Consider the following 22,500-nt stretch of genomic DNA (forward strand, 5'->3'; position numbering starts at 1 on the left):
TGGAGAGTTGTGGCCGGACCGGCATAAAAGGGTCAAGTGCCCAGCTCTGTCTTTACAATTTGTAATGAACCTCAGTTATGCGTGGTAAACAGTATCAATTTGATGGAGACACTGTGCAGAAGTATGCATGTATAAAAGATCACAGTAGTGTAAAACAGGTAAAAAAAAGTAGCAGCGACAAGATGCTTTTGTACATTTGTTACGACCGAGGTCGTGCGTTTTCTTTTTTTTCTTAAGTGCCTGTTAAGTCTGTGCAGGTGTTTATAATTTGGTGGCATTGGAGGAGGCTCAACCCCTTTTAAAAGCGGACCTGTGAGGGCAGCAGAGGAGGGGAACACCCATTTCCCTCACTTTCCAACCGGCCACACCTGTGTGAAATGTTTGAAGACTTGTGCTGTTGAGTTGGGGTGGACTGCCATTTTTGTTGCTACCTTTTATTCATGTGTTGGTCAGTAAGGGAGGTAAGACTCTTGTCTTTTTGTTTAAATTGCATATTTAGGTAACAAATTTTACTTACCAAGTCAGTAATGTTTTTGTTTGTTGTTTTGGCCTTGGTTCACACTGAAGTCTTTCACATAATTCCACTCTAGGTATGGTGGGCTTGGATAGTGGGTTCTAACTTCGCCTTCCCAAGGATGAAGCAAACGTTAACCCCACTTTCTTCATTGGTTGTCCTGAGGTATGCTACGGCACCGATGGCTTTGGTTGATGTATCTGAGAAGATGCGGATTCCCTTTTAGCTCTCTTGAGAGAGAGCTAAGTGTCTAGGCACGAGGGATGTGAAGTTGCTGTTCAGCTTTAAGTGAGACTTTCCAAACTTCCCATGCACTGCATTTCTCCAGTTGAAGTGGGGCATCACATTTGGATGTTTCTGTTGTCAGATCACGGAGCAGAAATCTCTAATTGCGAGGGCCCTTTATAGCTGCTTGCAGCTCTATTTTTTTTTTTCTTCTTATTTCTGAACGCTTATACAGACACTGGGAGCAAACCCCACACTGTAAAAAAAAACGAGGTGTAAAATAAAAAGATGCAGCTATTTCCACGGACATTTTTTGGTATTGGGATATTTCAATCCAGCTAGTGTTGAGTACATGCCACAAGATGTACCTAGCTAAGGAGGAAAAAAAATTAGACTTAACCTAAAGTTCTTCCTTCTACCTTTTGTTGAGCAAATATCTCATTCTTTTACATTGTTTTACTCATGGCGGGGTGTTCAATTAGAAGTCTAAATTTAAAATGTGCGACACCTTAATGCCAGGGTTGCGTGCTCACAGCACTTCTCAGCTTACAAACGTACAACAAAACATGTAACTATATTGTTTTACGTGAGAAGCAAGTACCATGAATTATATGTCTCGGGCTTGTAAGATTTGTCTGCCTTACAGTTAGAGATCCGACTTCATGAAGAGGGGTGATTAAAATTCGGACTCAGAATTAAAAATTCCGATATTCTTGTGTAACTTAAATGCATCAGTACTCGTAGCACATCATACACCATTGAAATGATCAGTTCATCAGCAAGTTTTGCCAAAGCCTGATAACTGATCATTTGAATCAGGTGTGACGGAGGAGGGAGGATAGGGGCTTTCGGGGACCGGACTTGGGCACTCCCGTCATACACTATTTAAGATCATTGTCCTGTTTTACTGGATATTTTTGTCACCTTATTTGGTGAAAGTGGAGGGGATAAAGATCGTGGTCATCATAAATCTGAAGGGCACGTGTGCACAACCCTCCAAATTTTCCACCCCTTTCCCAGTAACATCAGTTGTGTCAAACACATAGGGGTCTGTAAAAGGGAATTGGATCACTTTTAAATGTCTGCTTTCAATCTAATTAATTCTGAAGTGTGGTTTCTTTGAAATCATGTCAGAATGTTAGTTCATGTCATTATGCACTCCGGTGAACCTTGAAACAGAATAACTCAGCATAACTGTTGTAGAGTGGATACATTTACATACATATTGCCATTTTGCTACAAATTGACAACATCAATTCCACTCCTGAGATATTGCTCAATTGTTTTTTAATCACTAAACAATACCAAATACACAACAATTGGCTAATAAAAAGTATTCAGGGAACATTGGTTTTGTAATACATTTGAATGAAAAATAAAATTTTATCAGTTCATTGGATTACTGGTGGACAAATCGGTAGAATGATCAATTCTAAAAATATTCGATAGTAACAGCCTTACAGTGTGCAGAAAATTAGTTGGGGCTATTGACCGGTGCATTACTCCTCATTCTACAAGCCACTGCGGTTATGAGTGCTGCCCCTTTGCCACTTCCATCCTCAGACTTATGGAATGTCACCTTGCACTGTGGCGCCAAATCCTGCAATGTTTCTTGCATGACTCCTGCAAAACTTTGGATTGAAGAGAAATGAGGGTTAAGGGGGTAAATGTTTATGTTTAAAGGGCAAACCGTTTTTCTTAAAGGCTTGGGACAAAAGATACTTACTGAGGGTGCATCTTGTAAAGGGTGCCGTCAACTCCAACTGTAATAGTGAGCTGCTGCAAGTTGCGGTTCTGTCTTATTTTATCGACCACGGCAGCTAAACCGGCACCACACAGCTGTGCTGCCCGGCGGGAGACAACGCTGCACACCTCCTTAACGAGGACGCTGTCATCACATGTTGAGCTGGTGAGACCAAGGTGCTGCAAGATCCAACGGATCTGACGCATGGCCAGACGGTCACTTTGGGATCAGAGATACAATTCAAAGTTACTGTTCTGTAAGCAATTTCAAGTAAAATTTAAGTTAGAATGTTGCATTTAAAGAGGAAGTCAACCCAAACATATATTTTTTTCAAGGTTATGTTCTATGCAAGACCACTAGTTGAAATACGGCATTCTGATAAATATTGCATTTGTGGAATAAGAGTTAATGCCCCCGTTTTTAGCCATCTCAGGGGGCGGCCATTTTGTCACTTCTGTCGACTGAAAATGACATCACAGTTGCTCAGGGCTCAGGTAGCAACCAATCACAGCTCAACTGTTTTCGGAAGCTGAGCCATGATTGTGCTCAGCTCACAAGATACTCATTATTACTATATACTACTGTAAGAATAATGTATAATGATTCATATGTTATGATGCTTGCCTTTTCTCACATCTGTCTCACATTTGTATTATTCAGGATAGAGGTTTGATATTTGGCTTTAGCCTTGTTCTAATCTAGGCCCAGTTTGCTTTGGCTCACACACACGCACACGCAGACTAAACAAGCTCAGAATGTTCCAGCTGCTTTCCCCTCCTTACCCCTTAGAGTTGGAACACCTTTGTAATCAGGGTCTCCTAAGAAAATAAAAAAAGAGGAGGCGGAGGGGCTGCTCAGAGTGTTGCAGGGCGACTGAAGTGAAAGATTAAAAACACATCAAGCTCAAAACTCGCTTTGTGCTGAGTAAGCCATGCTATGGAAACCGCCTTAACAACATACGTCTTGCATCCTCACATTCTTTAGTATGCACGTTTCCTCACGAGACTTTCTTGTTCTTTAGTGCAAAAGCAAAACGTGGAAAGCGGTTTAGGCCGTTTAACCCGCCGAAAGTCACTGGCCAGGACCCTTCTTCACGTCCGTCCTTGTTTGTTTCAGTTCAGTCATCTTCTACTCCTCTGCATGTACAGGCCGATGAGCCCGTGCACCACACAGGGCCACATGACAACAAAGGTCAGACTGCTGGGAGAAATGTCAAAGGGCCACCACGATGGTCTCAGACTGTTCTTATTGACTGACGTGGACGGGTGAACAGGAGACATGGCTGCTGACCTGGCTTGCGTGGCGGTGGGGGGCCCCCAGCGCGTGGATCCTCTCCAGGACGCTTCGCGCGTCCTCCTGCAGTTGTGCCAGCGCCGCCACGATCTGCTCATTCAAGCTGCCTACAGGCGCGCTCGCCGTTGTCGTCCCCGCCGCTGCCGTGGGTGGGCTTCAGTGCCCCGAGGCCACGGCCGTGGGGCCTGGAGCCTCTGCTACCTCCGATGGCCGAGTTTGGCATTTCTACGTTGAGCCAGGACCTCTGCGTCGCGCTCCCGACGGTGTCGCTGTCCTCACCGCCACACCTGACGCCCTGCGGCACTCCCTGGGCGTCCCCGCGGTTCACAGGCTCCTCCTTATCCTTATCCTCCTCAACCACCTCATCTATTCCTACAAGGCTAACATCTAGATTAGAACAAGGCTAATCATCAAACCTCTGTCCTGCACAATACAAATGTGAGACAAAAGGCAAGCATGCCAATCATTAAACATTATTCTTACAACTACACTGCCATATCATGGTTTAAGTGTTAAAAGTTATAATAGAACAATACTCCTAAGAGTTATGGTTTCAGTGTGAAATGCTTTGAAATGGTGGGGTATCAAAATGATAACACAGTATTTCTTGGCATTTGACCCTGTAATGAAATAAGAGCTATATGAATGGGTGATGTACTTGTATGATATGAATTATGGTTTCAGTGTTCATTGCTGGGTGGTAGCCTAATATCAGAATTAAATACCATGTGGCTCTCCAGTGTTGGGCATTGTAATGCAATGGAGTTCCCGTGAATAAATGTTATGTTCATATGATGAACTAATTGCTTATTACAAGTTTGCTTTGCGTTAAAATAATCAGAAACTGCTTTTCTTAAACTCATGTCTTAAATAGAAGTGATGTGTCCATGTACGATACGAATCTCACCATGTTTTGCATGTGATCGGATTAAAGTATTAGACCCATTGTTGCAGATGAGAATTATAGCAATAATGTGAGTAGTTATTTCACATTTTTAATGTTATAGAATTATTATGCTAGTGTTTTGCAGCTGGGTTGAAGACACAGGAAGCTTGTTGTGGTTTGAAGACACACGATGTTCTCTGTGGTTTTAGGCCAGCGCTGAAAGCGAGCGCTATGTTCCAAGCGCAACAGTTTTTTTAAATTTTTTTTTTTATTGTATAACAATGTTCGCTTCGGAGCTATTTCGCATAAATGTATGTACGGGGTGAATTCAGGGTACTAAAATGTTCGCATAAACAGAGGTTTTTAGAATCCGTTGATCTGCCAGATTTAGTTGTGGTCAGTGCAAACGGTAAAATTCCAACAGTAGAAAAACATCACGTATTGTTTAACCGCAAAAGGTTATCTAAATTAGCACACGAACATCAGACGATATCTAGGCTTTTACGATTGGCTCTCATGTAGTCACCTGACTACAGAGAAGGTTCTAGAACATTATAGAAGTCGATATAAAGCCCTGCCTTCAGTGGAAAAGCACTCTTTTTTTAGTACTGCTATGCAGCGGGAGCTCTTTAGGTGTTGGATGCAAAATGTCTACCTTTTTTGAGCTCTGTGTAAGACGCTAGAGGCTAGACAGAAAGGAGTATTCCAACTTCTTCTGGACACCGCTAAAATTCCACTGATAAGGTAAAAAAAAAAAAAAAACTAAAATAGACATTCTATTTAGCATAAGAGAGCCTGTCAGTCATCCATTATTTTCAAAAAGCCAATTTTATTTATCTACTAAACAGGCGTTGTGTAATTTAAGAACTGATCACTCTTGAATTCACCCTAAGTTGAATTATACTTACCGTTAAATGTATTTACTGCTTTTATTGCATTTATACAATTTACCTAATTTTCGATTTATATTCTCGATATGTGTCATAATTTGTATTTTTGTTGAATTATTCAATTGGTTGAAGATACTATCATAAGATTTAAGGATGATTTTCTCTTTTTCCAGAATGAGAAGAATCATGTTAAAACTATTACCATTTATGAATTTTCATCTTTCTTTTAATTTTATTAAACATTTTGATTTATGTAAATCCCCAATTATTAAGTTTCAAGACTTTGGATTGTCAATTAGCAATTGTCATAATTAACGTATTAGGCGTCTGGCATGAACAACATTGACCGGCGGTGGTTGAATATGAGGCTAACTGCGGCGTTGTGCCCAGCGGCACTGACTACGATATTCAAAACATGCCACATAAACCTCCGTAGGCCAACCAGGAGTCCTGCTGCAGCACAAGTAATGTCACAACACAAGACCCACCTGAATTGGACCCGCCACCCGCATTTAACGCATCCACTGAGTTTACAAAGGACAGAGTGACAATTTGATGAGAACACAGAGGACGACCCCAGTCAAGACAGTAGACTTCGCTTCAAAACTGAGGTTTATTTTTACATGCTTGATATTTTCGTGGGACAGTTTGAAAATAGATTTTCTGACTTCAGAGAAATGGCCGAACTGTTCACAGCACTCAACCCAAAGTACTTTGAGCGACCCGATCCTGAAAAGGAAATGCTGCGACTTGCACATTTCTATTCAGAAGATGTCTCAGAGCCAGAGGAAATTGTGGAGGAATTCCACTCTTTTTGCGCTTTATATTCAGAGTTAGACTTGGAGCTGAAAACCGATGCAGTAATGCCTTTCCTCATTGCCATGACATGGATGACGCATACCCCCATCTGACCATTCTTCACAGAATTAACAAAACAATTCCCATCAGCAGTGCCGGTGCAGAACGAAGTTTCAGCCGCCTGAAGCTCATAAAAAGATGCTTGCGTTCGTGCATGGACGAGGCCAGACTGTCCGACCTCACTTTGCTGAGTGTTGAGCGGGATATTGCCATTGATACGGAGAAAGTGGTTGGCAGGTTTTCCGCCATGAAGGAGAGGAGAGTGCAACTTGAAGGAGACCGCCCAGCATGTAAAAAGCTTTGAATTGTTACCTTGTTGTCCACGTTACTTGGATTATATTGTTCGGTTCTTGGATTTTTCGAACGTGGAGGAGTCTAGGCCTACTGTGAACTGCGCCAGCAAGCGCAGAGGCAGCAATCGGTGAGTTCATCTATTTATCAGAATGTTGTAGCCTTGACAACCTGTCTATTTTAATGTGCCTTTTGTTGTCTACTGTAATAGACCGCTGAGTCTATCTTTTATTTGAATGCATAGTATGTATGGTTGATACACGCCATGCGTTTTGATGTGTAGCCCGCTGTGTCTGATTTATATTTACAGATCTCATTATTTCCGTTATAGACCACTGTGTCTGTATCCTGTCTGAATAGATAAATGAACCAGCTGTGTCTATTTTGTATTTAAGCTGTATCAAAGATGGTACTGGCTCAGACCGCGTCCGTCTCAGCATTCAGCACCATAGACAGCGATACTCTCAAATTGACAGCGATACTCTCAGGTTGACAGCGATACTCTCAGATTAACAGCGATACTCTCAGATTAACAACGATACTCTCAGATTAACAGCGATACTCTCAGATTGGCAACTGTCAGGCTGTGTGAACCGCTTTTACTCTGATTTCTGGGGCATATTGGCTTGTTTGGCTCAATAAGAGTGAGCATTTGTGCTGTTAGCTGGGTAGGGTGTGGTGTCCGTTATCTTGAAGTTGTTGAGTGGTAAAGTGACTTTCATAAGGGCCCATCGAAAATGCTCCGCCGCCTCTGTGCTGATACCTACGATACGCCCCTGGATTAGGGATAGACCGGCCGGGCCGATTATCGGGGCCGATATTTGGCATTTTGGCGATTATCGCCATCTGCCTTTTTTTTTTTTTTTCCATTTTAAGGCCGATAAACTGTAAGCGGCCCCTTTCGTCTGAACCAGCGTTACTTTGTAAGTGAACTATTTTATGAACCGCCAAAGTGTTGTTGTTGCTCTTGTTGCTGTAGTTGTGGTTTCACGTTAGTGCGTGTCAACGCGAAGGGCTTAAGTGGCATAAATACATGATGTACTCAGCACTAATGGCTGAAAAAATAATTGCACATCATGTCGTGTGTCATCTTTCCACACTGCTCATCCTGTACAGGGTCGAGGGCAGGAGCTGGAGCCTATCCCAGCTGACAATGGGCGAAAGGCAGACGACACCCCAAACTTGCGCGAAAGGCAGAGTACACCCTAAACTGGTCGCCAGCCAGTCACGGGGCACACACAGACACAGTCACTGAGTGGGAACCGATCCCACGCTGCCGGCTCACAACTTGGCTAAGTGTACCTCTACACCATCAGTGGCCTCATGATTGCACATGTTGATTAAAAATATGCACCTAAAACAAATGTACTTATTTACTTTGACATTACTTTTGTAGTATCAATCTCAACCTTAAAGTGGAAGTCCACCCAATTTTTACCATAGGCCTGTTTCATGTACTTTGCATTCACTCAAATGCTGGGACCTAATACAGTAAGTCCAGAAATACAGGACACAACGCATATTCTCCTAAATTCGCAAAATGCTACAAGGTTCTTGACTTCTTGACTATCTGTTCTCTTTGTAATTTCAGTCGCCTGATGTGACAGCACTTCAGACAGTTGTCCTCAAAGGCCTGCCAGTTCTCCTCACTGAGGACTCCACTGAAGTTTACAATACTTGCCTCATAAGTACAAGAAACATTGATATCAGTTTATTGACAAATCATGTTTATGTATTTCATCTTTCATTTAAATTACAGTGGTACCTCTACTTACGAACGTCTCTTCATATGAAATTTTCAAGTTAGGAAACGCCTCAACAGGAAAATATTGCCTTTAGTTACGAAAGAAATTTCAGGATATGAAAGATAAAAGTATGGGCTGATACTCGCGGTATGGGCTGCTACTAGCAGCTCCGGAGTTTCCTGAACGCGGCATACTCATCGCTGATAGTTGTACGTGAATTAGGAACGAGGAAAAGGAAAAATAGGAGAAAATCTTTTCTTTTTTTTTCCATACAAACAAAGCAAGAGATAATAGAAAAGTATGAAAGGGGGATGCATTTGGTTGATCTCGCCAAAGGATATGACCGTAATGTATCGACAGTCGCCACGTTATTAAATCAGTTCTTTACAAAATGCCAGTCAAAAAACACTTCTGAGAGAGAACATGAACCAAAGAGGGCAAAAAGCGATGAGGACAGCAATTAAAAGATAAACAACCATTATTTTTATTCCTTACTCTATTGCACAACTCTCGTTTATTGTGCAATAATGTAATTGGAACATGTATTTGTTGCGTGTTTTCATGCATTTTTATGCTTTATAAAACATTTATGTCTCAATATTGGGGGGCTTGGAACGGATTTACATGGAAAATGTGTCTCTACTTACAAAATTTTCTACTTAAGAAATTTCTTCCAGAACCAATTAATTTCATAAGTAGAGGTACCACTGTATAATTATTTTCCCCAACACAGTTAAAAGAAATCCCCTTGGACGAACTAAAAAAGACATTGTCAAGCAAGAGTACTGTATATAAAATCTTTAAAATGAGTTCAACTTTCAAATCTTAGTAATTTCCCTCCCTTCCTCCTCCAAAAGAAGACCACATTCAATAACTACACTAGTCCTGTGTGCTTTTTTGCAGGACACAGCGAAAGAAGAAGCACTTGCCTCAGTCACATTTGGGGTTCTGAATGTAATTGAAGATGCTCAGCAGGGTCCAAATGGAGTGCACCTCCAGTCCATCTCCACTGCTATCATACTTGGGTGGGAGGTACTGTTATGGAGAATATCAGAGACTTTTCCCAGGCAGTCTGTTGTCTTCTGTTTGAACTCATGTTTGCCCTTAACTCAGACTACCTGAAGTCTATGCGAAACATTTCGATTCATTCGAGCAGTGATGCTTGGATTGGGAAACAAAAACCTCCCTCCCAAATTAATCACACTGCAGAACAAGCTAATGGTGTAGGCCAGTTGGAATTGCTAAATATAAACTTTGCAGATTTTGTGAACCACCCCCCCAAAAAAAAAACCGAAAAAAAAACGTTAATGTTCCAAGCAAATGTTTAACGTTCAAGCGCAACTTTTATAGTATTTGTATGAGTGATTTGTTCATTGACAGTTGGTGTTTGTGAGACAGTGATGTATTCTATGTTAATTTTATGACTGCTGTTCATTTAACAACATGAAACAAATACACTGATGTATTCTGTTAATTGTATGACTGCTATTTAACAAACATGAAAAAAATACACCGCAAATAAATGTTAATACACTGAGTGTTCTGCATTTATTGTTTTTTGGGGCTCATGACAGGTATAATCAAATTTTTACTTTAATTTCTTTTATCAGCCTATTGTGTATTGTAGAATTGATGTAGGTAAAAAAATAAGTTAAATTGACCTGTATGAGTAAAACTAAAGAGAATTAAGCTTTGACAATCCACAAATTTTAAGGTTGAGTAATAGATTGATAAATAAATACAATGTTAATTGAGTAAAGCAAACTCAGAATAAATAGATTTGTGATGCTAATTAATTTAAGTTAAATTGAGTACTGCAAACTATAATTATTAGTTAATTTAAATTCATTATCTAAGTCCTGCTTACAACGAATAAGTTGGTGAAATCTAATTTATCTAAGTGAATTACATTTTTGGAGGCAACGACTGCATATTTTTTTTGAGTAAAGTCAACGTATTATATTCTACAGTGTAGTAGCTGCGTTGAGGATTCACTTTCATGTTTTTGAACTTTGAAACAAAGATCTGTGAAAGATAAACATTTCAGATATAGTGGATTTTTAGAAAACTATTTACTGTAAGGAGATGTTTGTTCGAGATGCAGCTGAGCCTGGGAGCTCCCTGCACTTTTTTGGGAGACTTAAAACAAAGTGGTCCATTTTTTAAGATCTGGAAAAGCTTTAACATCTAGTAAATCACTAAAGTTGTTTAATAAACATGGGCTTAAAGGCATTTAAATGAAGTCAAGCGTTGGAGTTTTTAGTTTTCATAAATTTGACATCATTTTACCCCTTTTTCTACAAATAAATATCGGCTTCAAATACCAGTTATCGGCCGCCTTGACTACTAATAATCGGTGTCGGCCCTGAAAAAAGCATATCGGTCTATCCCTACCCTGGATGTCCGCGTTCCTTCACGTTAAATGTTCGTTGATGAAAACGTCCGTACCTTTTAGCTTGCAAACTTTTTTTTGCTCCCCAATTAATGAACCTCATGATGACAGTGGGTGGCCTCGCTCCTACTTGGCAATTGGTAACACGCCTCAATGTGGTCCAGGTTCATCTCAATCCTATTGATGTGGAGGATGACCACCTGTTGCTCCACTGAGCGTGCCTCCTCGTTGCTGGCTCCCTGCTGTCCGCGGCCACCGCACACACACAGGAATGCGGCCTGATTTTGTTAGAAGTGATGATCACGCCATTCATGTGGCTATACTGCTCAAGCTCATCAACACGCTGCTCGAGATCCAAGATGCGTTGATCTTTTTCCGCGTTTTGAAGTCATAGTTATTTGACATCCTCCAGTAACCTCAATAGCTGCTCCAGATGCGCCCGACCAGCAGTAACCTTCCCTACAAGCGAGCACCCCCATCTCCTCAAACTCCTTCGGTGTCTGTGTTGGGGCTCTATTCGGTGGCATACTAATCGTTTTTAAGACGGTGCACCAGAGGCATGAAAGTGCTCCGGTCTGTTGCGGGAAATGCAATTCAATACACAATGCTGTGCACAAGTCCTGCAAAAGAGTTTTGGGTGAACCTTGCTTTCAAACTCGCTGGAAACAACTTTGAAGTGTTGACAAGCTTCCTAACGCCAAATGCCAACCAAACATATAAAGACAACAGCAGCTGGGAACCAGACTGCACTGAATTGTGTATAAAAGGTTTGACAGACACAATTAATAAATATCAAGGTGGGTGAATGCAAATATCAAATACTACTCCACTGGGAAAGAACTAACAACAACAAACCCATAATTATTAAAAATTGTTCACCAAAAACATAAAAAAACGCCCTCAAGGCATTGCTGGGTACGCCTTCAAACTATACAAGCGTAGGATTTTTTTTCTTAGAGCCTCATCAAAAAACACATATTTATGATTACTGACCGACGGAAAAGTCCCAAAAAGCTTCGATGGGCTGCTTATGTCTTGCCAAAGATGAAGTGAGGAAGCAAAAAAACAAAACTTTGAGAATCAGAGAAAACAATGGAAAGTTGGAAATCGGAAGAAAAGACCAAAGAGAAGAAACACACTTTAAGTTGCAACTTTTCTGTCATTACCGGTACCATCTTTCAATTTAGTTCCTGGTGTAAATTATTATTTGGAACACAAGATGGAGCCCCAATTTAAGAGTTGGCACTATTGGCCAATTTAAAACAGGTGTGTTGCTAGAATTAAAACGAGCGCGTCGGCAGATTCACATTCAGTGCGGAGGAAGAAATGCAGTGACGTTGTTGGTGAGTCATGCTTAACATTCAGTACATACGACCAAGTGTTTTAGTAATATTCATATTGGTTCGAGCTAGTGATGGGTCAATGGGGCATCAGGTATCGTTCCAACACAGTGCAACACTTTATTGATACTGTCACTGTGTCAGTGACTACTGACACCTGCTGGACTGTAAACGTCCCTACAGGCAACCCAGTTGACAGAGTCAACTGACAGTGATATGATGACCTAGGATACACAAACATAACATTTGAGTCTTGTATTACCTGTTGTTTTATCTCATTTCTGCATTTAAAATATATTTGATATTGTTAGATACATTCAATAAATAATGTGGATATGTATCATAATGTGGCATTTTAAGTGAATTTGTGAAGGATGATGCTTGTGGACAGGGATTTTATTTTAATGACAAGTTTTTATCCAAAAGGGTAGGTTTTTCCCAATGTTTTGTAATTCAACGTGTTGCGCTTTTTTGATACAATTTCCCCAGATGTGCAAAAGACCAGCTCACATGGGACAGATGATGCTGGATCACAGAGGAGGTGCTTTTGTAACAATACAACAGTACTGTCGAACAAATGCGACATTTAACCAGTGAAACAAACACACATTACAAAACTAATACTAAACCTGGAGTGAGTCACTTAGAAATGTTATTTTTAAATTCAGTAAATCAAATGGATACTGTGAGAGAAACTGGATGTAACGAGAAAATTCAAACGAATACCTTATTGTCTGGCATGAGATCAAAATGGTTCCAAACGGCAGTGGCCTTTCGTTTGGCAGGCGGATCCATGATCTGTGTTGGATTTGCCCAAATAAGTTGTCAAAGATTTGAGGTTTTGGAAGATGCATCCTGAGTTGCGCTTCCTTATAAAGGCAGTTTGACACATGCCTTTCCATTCGAAATGCTTGCTGTATCTCCACGCGCCAACACAGGGTTTGCTCGATGACCTTGGCACATGCGCCAATGCATTGGTGTCGCTGGATCCATCACTAGTTCAAACCCTTATGTCTACATTTAAGTTAAAGAAAAAGGGGAGGAACTGGTGCATGATTTATGTACTTGACTCAATCTTGCTTGTATGTGTGAACTGTAAAGAAGAAACTCTTTCGGTGGGCATTTTAAGTTGCTTCCGGCTTCTGTTAGGATTATGAATTAGTTCAATACTGAACTGTTTAATTCATGAAATATGATGTTAATGACTCAAATTGGCGCACCCGTCCCTTTTGGGTCAAGTTGATGGGCACCTCAAAAAGATTTGATGTATTTGATATACATTACCCCAAACCATGCTGCAGAGGTTTGGGAATTTATTCAGAATGTCATTTTCCATATTCCAGGACAGCAATCAAATGCAGAAAAGTTGATGAGAGCCCAACTTGCTACAATGTAGTAAGCAAGTTCAGTGATTTATAGACCATTAGCAACATTTTAAAATCTATTATACAGTTAATTGGGAACCAGTGTAAAGCCTTTACGACTGGAGTAATATGTTCCGATCTCTTTGTTCCGGTAAGAACCCGAGCTCCAGCGTTCTGAATGAGCTGCAGCTGTTTGATGCTCTTTTGAGGGAGACCAGTAAGAAGACCGTTACAGTAATCAAGTCTACTGGAGATCAAAGCATGGATACGTTTCTCCTGGTCTGCTTGGAGCATGCGACCCTTCAGTCTGGATATGTTTTACAGCTGGTAAAAGGCTGATTTAGTGATTGACTTTATAACAACCAGTAATCCACTAAAGCGGGCCTGGCCAACCCGCGGCTCGGCTCGCGAGCCGCATGGAGCTCTTTGGCCGGTTTCATGTGCCTCCTCAAGCCCTTTTCAAAAATGAACTTATCTGGGCGCAGCTATCTAGCTGGAAAAAATGAGATCAGCAGCCCAATCAATGACTGAGACCATCATAGACAGACAGAGTTTTAGATTCTATCGTTCTGGGAATAGTGACAAAAAATATTGGATATTTCCAAATCATGTGAAACTAAATATTGAGACGACTCGGATGACATAGACATACATGTATTTTTAGTCAAAAGGACAACAGATTGTGTCACTGGACTTCTCACACACATCTTCAATGTATAATTTAGATCAGGAAGATTCCCAGATAGAATGAGAATCAAATCATTAAATAAGGGGAGGAACAGCTATGCACAAACTTCAGGCCAGTTTCCCGTTTGTGCATACATTTTAAAAAAAATATCCTACTCTTGTTGCAGTAGGTAACATTACACTTTACAAGTAACAAAAGACGGAGCAAAAACTAAAGTGATGCACATTGCAGTTTCTGGGTGAGGAAATATTACCTGACTGAATAATCCTTACCTTTCAATTTGTGACAGGAATTTAGTCTCAAAGATGCCCCAGGTCTTGAGTCGCTCAGACAGTTTCCCTCGAAATAGCAGACCCCTCGCAGTGAACTCCATTAGCACATGCCTCACTATCTCTCCAAGGTACATGCCACTGATCATCTTCTCATACCTTAAAGGAGGAAAATTACATTGGGTTGGCCGCATGTGGAACTTTTTTTTTTTTTTTAATAGGGGTTGGTGGTCTTAATGAGAAGATTAAACAATCATGTTTTTGATGTAATAAATTAGACTTAAACAACAATTTCATGAAGAAACTAAATCATTTCAATCCAAAATTATGGATATATCTGAGATTGGCATTCCATCCCAGGGATGGTCCGTCTGTCCCTCCGCCCATTTTGGGAATGGAGGATGGAGGATGAGAATTTTTTTTAAAAGGACACACTAAGCAGGGACGGAGGTGGGTTTTCATTTGCCCCTGTAATTGTCCCTAACCAGGTCAAGTACCAACTGATGTGGTGTTTTGGGTTCTTTTTAAAAGAAAGACCACGGTTCTCTTGTGATATCACGGAGCCGCCTTTAACTGCCTGCGCAAAACTGTACAGTCCTATTTTTCTTTACATGTGCTTTTCCAGCAGTAACATTGTACTCACAGGCATAGCGTGCCCACTAGTGGTTCAACACATGTAATATAATGGATTACGCCACAGGACACCCGTTTCACTGACGAGGAAAAAGGTGGCTTGCAATTTTGTTTTGTTAACTAACAGTTACCATTTAGTACATACCTTATACCTTAGCATGTACTTATCTGGAACATCTCCAGAGCGTAAAAAAAGCTCTCCAAACTGTCATTCATGCTCACGCCAGCGCTACCGTACACTTAAAAGTTAGGACCCAGAAGTGGAAGTCTTACGTTCTCCTCTTAAAATAAAATTGTGTTGTTTAGCAATAATTATTTTTATTGCAAAATAATGCAATGAAAACTGATTACATATTGCGTTATAACACAATAGCTTTGCAATAAAACGCAATAGTATTGCATTATAAAGCAATCTTAAATATTCTCGGCAAAAAAGGGTATAATGCCCAGCTCTGGGAAATATGAGTGAATTGCCCTTTGTGTGCAGTACCTCTGTTTTCCAGGATTGCTTGAGGAGGCATCAACAACACGATCGAAGGTTGTGAGAAAATCATCCAGTTCACCATTTTCACCAAATGCTCCCCATTCCATATTGACACACATACGTCCGTCATCACCATCAACCATTTCTATATTATGCATCTCCTCCATGTAGCAGGAATTGGTCCCTGTGCCTAAATTAGAGGTAGGCAATACACTTAAACCACTGAATAACCGATACTAATGGTGAAAATACTGAAAAAGCGCAACCAAATAATTTCCATACAAATTATTATTTTTTTGTTCCAATGAAGAAATCTTTAATCATGATAGGAGATGACACTTACCAACAATGAGTCCCACCTCACACTTGGGGTCCTCATAACCACAAGTCATCATGGTTCCAACTGTATCATTAACTACTGCCACAAAGCTCAAGTCAAATTCCTGCAAGCAATGACAACACTAATAAAAGAAAGTTACAAATTCAAATTAAATCGGTTCAGATAATAAATGGATTTGGTGGCGGATCTTTGACATTTATTGACGGAAGCACAGTTCAAATAATATGATGGACTGACGGACATACGATTAGTTTCAGGGTTTTTCCTGAGTTAAAAATTGCGAGATGGCCACCTCCAACTAATTGTGTGCCCGCCTCCAGCCAGAGCGATTGATTTTGCTCAACACTGTTCGATTGATGTGCCACCACAGCACAACGTATTTTAACTGCAGTTGCAGCGTTTGTCAATATGGAGGAGCTATATCAGGCCTGTTAAAAAAACCATACATAAATTGTCCGGCCAGACGATCCCTTTAACTTGAATATAATTTGGTGTTCAAACAGGATAATGATCCCTGTCACATTTCAAAATGTGTTTTGGAATGTATGAATGGGAATCTGAATAGAAATACTGTAAAGCAGGCTAAGATTAAGCTTCTATGATGGCCTTCCCAAAGCCTCAACTTCAACCATATTGAACATTTGTGGACATGCACTCATACACTCGCCCCAAAATGTCTTTACAATAGCCTTTTCATTTGAACATTTATGACTCTCACATTTTATAAATAGCAGATTAACACTTTAGCTGTTCACAATGGGTATTCTTTCAAGCCTCTGGAAAATAATTTTCAGACTGGAATCAGGTTTGAATTTCCCACACTCTTTCTGCGGATGTGACGTCTTGCGGGGTCTCGTCCGTCTCACATAGTCGTGAACAAAAATTTGAGCGGTGGGGAGTACTGAGATTGGACTTGGGCTTGAAAATGGCACACATGACACACGAATGGCTTTCTTTCTACTCCAAAGGTAAGAAGTGACAATATTGTCATTTGCATCGTGCACGCAAAGAAAGGTGTGCAATTTCATTTTTCGGCCACAGGTGGCAGTAGCGATTAGAAACTCAAACACCTGCAGAGTGCAGCTTTAAAAGTTTCCTTAAATTGTTTCTGTGCAACGAAAGTAACCAATTTGAAAAAACTCTACCAATTCAGTGGTCAAATATCCAGCCAGAATTGCCAGAAGCTTGTTGATGGATCAAAAACCATCTGGCCACAATAAGATAAGATACCTTTAACTAAATATTTTTTGCAGATTTGTGAATATATACAGTATATACTATTGCATATATGAACTGTATGTATCACTATGAACACTGTGTGGATTGGAAGAAACTCCAAATTATACGGCTACTGTGTATTTTTAATTATACCACCCTGGAAGATACGGTTTCAAAAATCATTAAAAGCCCCAAATGAATATGACATTCAGGCCAAAGATGAGTATCAATATGATTTATTGTGAGCTGTCACTCTACTGAAAGTAATTATATTTTCCAAGCATTGAAATACCTACCTTGAACATGCAACTGAATGCTTATTAAACACTTTTCAAAAAGAATTCAAAGAGGAATGATATTTTGAAATGCATCACATTTTTCAAAATGTGATGGTACATTATGATATGAAGTATTGTGTTGTGTACTAACCCCTCGGCATCGCACAGCTTCCTTGAGTAACGTAACAACATCCTGTCCTTCACAACCACTAGCTTTGAAGCCTTTTGTCCACTTCAGAAGAATGCCCTGAAAAGAACAGTGTACATGCTTTAAGATCAACATCGTATATCACCCCTATATTCGCATTTTGTCAGTTTAATGGCTTTTGTGTTTTATCACCTGTGATGGAAATTGTGCTGAATAGTGAAAAGAGTATGTATTTAGTGTCGGCAGAAATGGAGCCGCATATAAAGTATGTTTTAGGGTTAACTTACAAAACAAGACTGAATAACCTCACCTGATCCAGTTTGCTTTGGTGACAAGGGAAGGAGAATGTAAATCCCAAAGGTAAAGATGCTCCTCTCATACCCATACTTTCCAAAAAGTTGGCTATGCAGTCCACAATGTGGCTAAAAAGCTGCCGACCGAAAAAAAATGCACACACATTTCATCCATCAGTGTATATACTCTAAGAAAGTCACTATTTATGTGGATTGAAACCGTAATTACAAACAGTGGTTTATATGAAAAATATATATGAAGAGAAAACTCATGAATTACATTTCTACTGTGGCTTTAGGATGGAAAAATTATACTTCATGCATGCAACCACTTAGTGCGTTATAAAACATGCACATAAATTATGACATTTTACCTAGATTTTTGATAGGTAAAGGTATTTTTGGAAGGCAATAATTTTGAACAGTATTTTGCAAAAATACTGGAGTCATTCTGGTCGCTTTTTTTATTGGAAGCTCATCAAATTATCAAAGTTCAAAATTAACAAAAGTAGTAGTGTAGTGGATTTTAATGGAGACATGCCTTTTTTTCACTACTTAAAATACCTCCCAGGTGTGTTTATTTTACTGTCTTCTGCATGCTTTCATAAAAAGACCCCATGGATCAAGAAGTATAGACATAAGAATATTTGGTGCCATGGTTAAACTGACACATTTTGGGGGCGTATCTGTCTCATGTCATGATTGGCACTTATCCTGTCCACATAATGTTGCGACGAATGTTGTTACTTGGCTCTCGATGGACGCAGATGCTACAGCTCCTCTCCTCCCTTATCTTCTCTGCTATCTTGTCTCATGTAGTCTTTCTTGTGTCTTAACTACTATCACTCATTCCGCTGCAAGCAAATTCAACTAATCATTCAGCCATAATACAAATATTAAATAATGTCTTCAGTTTTCCATAATATGTACCTTTTAAGAATTTTAAAATGTTAATTTACTCATTCACTGTACACTTAATAAAGTTTGCATTACAGTTTCATGATTGTAGAAATTTGGATTCTTCAACGGGTGACTACGTTCCAAATATATTTGATGTCAATGGACATTTTGTTTAGAAAGTTGACCAATTTTATTACCCCAATATTTAACCCCAATCCATTCATTAATGCTGGTTGAATTTTGGGGTGATACTGTACACCAACAAAAAATGCCTTTTGGTTTGTAGCAAATATGGTGACTAAATGTTGCTTTATGAGTGCAACCTGGTGAATACGTTACCTCTTTCCCTGTGCCCTGAGTTGTCTCCTGTGGAATAGTGTAGTTCTTATGGCGCATCTCAACATATGTCTTGCCTCTTTGCACACGCACGAGCAAAACTCTAAAACTTGAGCCCCCAAGGTCCAAAGCCAAGAAATCTCCATGCTCTGAAAGCACAGGAGAGTTTGACGCAACACTAAGTAAAGAAAAGGGATTGTACAGTATGTATGCAAGAGCTACCTGACCCATCTGGAGTAGAGCCGACAAATGTTGGAAACATCTTGATGCTAGCTTGATTGTGTGCTTGCTTTGACAAGCCTCGTACCATATCTTCACTTATTAACCTTTTCACTTCCATCAGCTGCTCACGATTCAAACGTAGGGTGTCAAGTATGTGTTGACGTTCAGCATTCTGAGCAGCAAGACGCAAGGCTACAGCTGTTACCATGGCTGCACCTTTCCCACTTCCAACTTCAGACCTCAAAAAACGCACGTCACAGTCAGGCACCAGTCTCCGTACCATCTTGTGAAGCCTCCGAGAAAACCTAGGCATAGGTAATACAACTGGTTAAAATGTGTGTAGTGACATTTCTGAACACTTGCTTCTCAGACAACATTTGGATACCTTTAATGCAATGTGTTTATACTGTTTCACACATGTAAAACAGGTAAAATCAGACTTACGCTGGAAGTAGTACAAACTTATTTTTTCAACTTCAGTAAACTTCAGTTATTATTGCACTTGAATTGACAACAGTGGGTTTATTCTGCCCTTTAAATAGCATACATTTTTCAACAAAAGTAAACAACAACATAAATACATTTATTGTAAAAAAAAAAAAAAATCAATCAAGCTCTCAGAATTTCCTCAAAGCAGTTTGGAAGTCATTTTCCATGGTCTCACCAAACTCCTTCCATGTCTGAGTTTTTGCCTCTGCAACCATCGAAGCTGTATTCCGCTTGCCCACCCGGTACCCATCAGATGCCTCTGGAGTCCCACAGGCCAAAAGGCGCAATAGGACTCCTTCATCATGTTAACGGCATCCCTTACTGCCGGTCTCCATCAGCGGGTTCGGGGATTTGTGCCACGACAAGCAGTGACCAACTCACGGCCACAGCTATGATCAGCCGCTTCAACGATGGAGGCGCGGAACATGGTCCACTCTGATTCAAGGTCCCCCACCTGCTCTGCGACATGAGAGAGGTTCTGATGGAGGTGGGATTTCTCTTTCTGATAGGGGATTCTGCCAGACATTCACAGCAAACCCTCACAATACGTTTGGTTCTGCTAGGTCGGACCGGCACCACCACCGTTGGGCCCCAAAGGTGCTTACATGGCCACCAGGTGCTCGCCAAACAAGCCAAACCTCCAGAGCAGGGGATTTCACGATAAATTGAACGTCCGTTATTCGTCATCCGTCTGCAGCGTGGGTACCGTTCCGTCGTGTGTCATTAGTCTCTTTTCCAGGCGGGAAAAATTAAATTAAAATAAAAAATAACATTTTATTTAAAAAAATAAAAAATAGTACCAATCTATAGGCCGGACCGCCTTAATTTTAAACAGCCGTTTGTCGGCGAGTCCGACTAAACTTTCACTAGCACCAACCGCCGGACGATATTTGAACAGAAATAGTGACTCACTGCGCTTTGGAAGCCTGTTCACAGCTTGGTCCCTCAGTCACATCTGTCCCCAAAATAGCAACAACTCACTATTTTACTTACCGCACTCTATCATCAACGGCCATCGAACCCTCGCCGCGAAAAATAGACTAATGACGGACTGCAGATGAATGGTGAAACAAATAAAGGGGTTTCTGTATATGTTTAATCCATCTTAGGGCTGTTCGATTAAGCAATTTTGAACCGAACCCGAATTTTCTGGATCAAACGATGTTAAAAACGTTCAAATTGGCACGTTCGATTTTTTTATTTATCCAAGCCACCGTAGTTTCCTCTGAATTTCCGCTTCCTCCCACGAGCGTGCATACCAGAAAAACTACAACACCATCCATGGCTATTGGCGATTCTGCTATTTGCTCAAGCAAGTGAGCATTTAGTTAATAAATCGGGCAAATACAGATCTGTAGTGTAGTGTGTGCCCCGCATGTACAATACAACCCGCAAGCAAGTAACTCAATGTCTGAAAGGCATCCCTTGTTTCTCCTCTACAACGGACCTCTGGCCAGCTGGTGCATACGTACTTAAAGAGACGGTGGGGCCAGGATGGCCACGTTTTCACCAACAAGTTCATTTTATATATTTTTTGATCAAGAAAATGAAAAAAGTTGTCATTTTGTATTTTATCAATAAATTTGGGAGAAATTAGGAAATAATTGACTCTATGAATAACGCCCCTTGTTAATGAGCAGAATGGCCGCGCCCCCTACCGTTCTATCCTTGTTCGGCTGGAGTCACGCGAGGAACCGATTCCAAACTCTCCATTGGAAATGATTGTACTTTCATTGCTTATAACTAGGGATGGGAATTTCGACTAATTTGCTTCATCGATGCCTGAGACGATCAAAAATTGAAGCACTGTTCAGTCTTTCATTGACAATATACAAGTTAAGAAGTGATGACAAAAGAATAGAGTGGTTTTGTGTCCTTTGTTTATTCCACTAGAGTTGCGAGTGGTAAATGCAGAAGAGTCATTCGAAGGAAGCTTCCCAGCTTTTGCTTTTGTTTGTTTGTAGTTGACCAATACTTATTCCGTAAAAATCAAACAATGTGATTTTTGGGATTTTTTTTCTCATTTTATCTCTTATAGTTAAGGTATACCTTTGATGAGAATTACAGGCCTCTGTGTCATCTTCTTAAGTGGGAGAACTTGCACAATTGGTGGCTGACAATACTTTTTTTGCCCCACTGCATATGTATAAAATAGGAAATGGTACATTGCAGACAGATGTAGCAAATACATTGTTTTGTGATATTTTCCTAACAACGCTTAATTCAATTCAATTTGAACTCCAATAACTTGTGTCACCAGGTGTCAAAGAACCATTCACCATTTATCCACTAAAAGTACAATTCTTTTGTCACCTATTAGAATACCATTTAATTTCTAATCCCCTTCCCTGATAAAATGCGCTACTGTGTTGCCCAAGACCCACCCTGCTCTCATGTACTTTTGATTGGTTAGTGACCTATGTGGGTTGAGCTTCAACTGTGGATTTTTTCGTACCATGAGTAGTCATAAAAAATAAATAAAATGTAGGGAAAAAAAATGGAATAATGTCTCTACAAATATATTTACATTTGATTGTAATCAAATTATTGTTAATGTTTTCTTGTTTCTAATAAATTGCATTTGTAATGGCATGGAAGTATAACTTACTCTTGATGATTTTTGTACACAGATCCATCCACTCCAATGGTGGTGCGCAGCC

The 22,500-nt window shown here is 40.2% G+C and overlaps 1 protein-coding gene and 1 long non-coding RNA gene across 3 annotated transcripts in view; one reads left to right on the plus strand and one right to left on the minus strand.

Annotated features, from left to right (window-relative positions):
- Positions 1–2,009: 2,009 nt before the first annotated feature.
- hk2 (hexokinase 2) overlaps positions 2,010–22,500 on the minus strand; it is a 52,243-nt gene continuing 31,752 nt past the window's right edge. For both annotated transcript variants that reach the window (XM_086031791.1, XM_086031790.1), the window contains exons 9-18: positions 22,449–22,500; positions 19,352–19,656; positions 19,133–19,278; positions 17,911–18,030; positions 17,604–17,699; positions 15,960–16,059; positions 15,623–15,806; positions 14,503–14,658; positions 2,466–2,702; positions 2,010–2,370 (exon numbers count right to left, since the gene is read on the minus strand). The exon at positions 22,449–22,500 is cut by the window's right edge and continues 182 nt beyond it. In XM_086031791.1, coding sequence (XP_085887917.1) covers positions 2,214–2,370; positions 2,466–2,702; positions 14,503–14,658; positions 15,623–15,806; positions 15,960–16,059; positions 17,604–17,699; positions 17,911–18,030; positions 19,133–19,278; positions 19,352–19,656; positions 22,449–22,500 — 1,553 coding nt within the window. In that variant the 3' untranslated portion in view covers positions 2,010–2,213. The remainder of the gene's footprint in view (positions 2,371–2,465; positions 2,703–14,502; positions 14,659–15,622; positions 15,807–15,959; positions 16,060–17,603; positions 17,700–17,910; positions 18,031–19,132; positions 19,279–19,351; positions 19,657–22,448) is intronic.
- LOC147147802 (uncharacterized) lies at positions 5,268–9,983 on the plus strand. The gene is made up of 2 exons (XR_015086951.1): positions 5,268–6,831; positions 7,818–9,983. It is a non-coding gene; the product is annotated as an uncharacterized LOC147147802 (long non-coding RNA).

Source organism: Filicampus tigris, chromosome 5 (assembly GCF_054856515.1).
Source record: "Filicampus tigris isolate MCC_2025a chromosome 5, RoL_Ftig_1.0, whole genome shotgun sequence".
Classification (NCBI taxonomy): Eukaryota; Metazoa; Chordata; class Actinopteri; order Syngnathiformes; family Syngnathidae; genus Filicampus; species Filicampus tigris.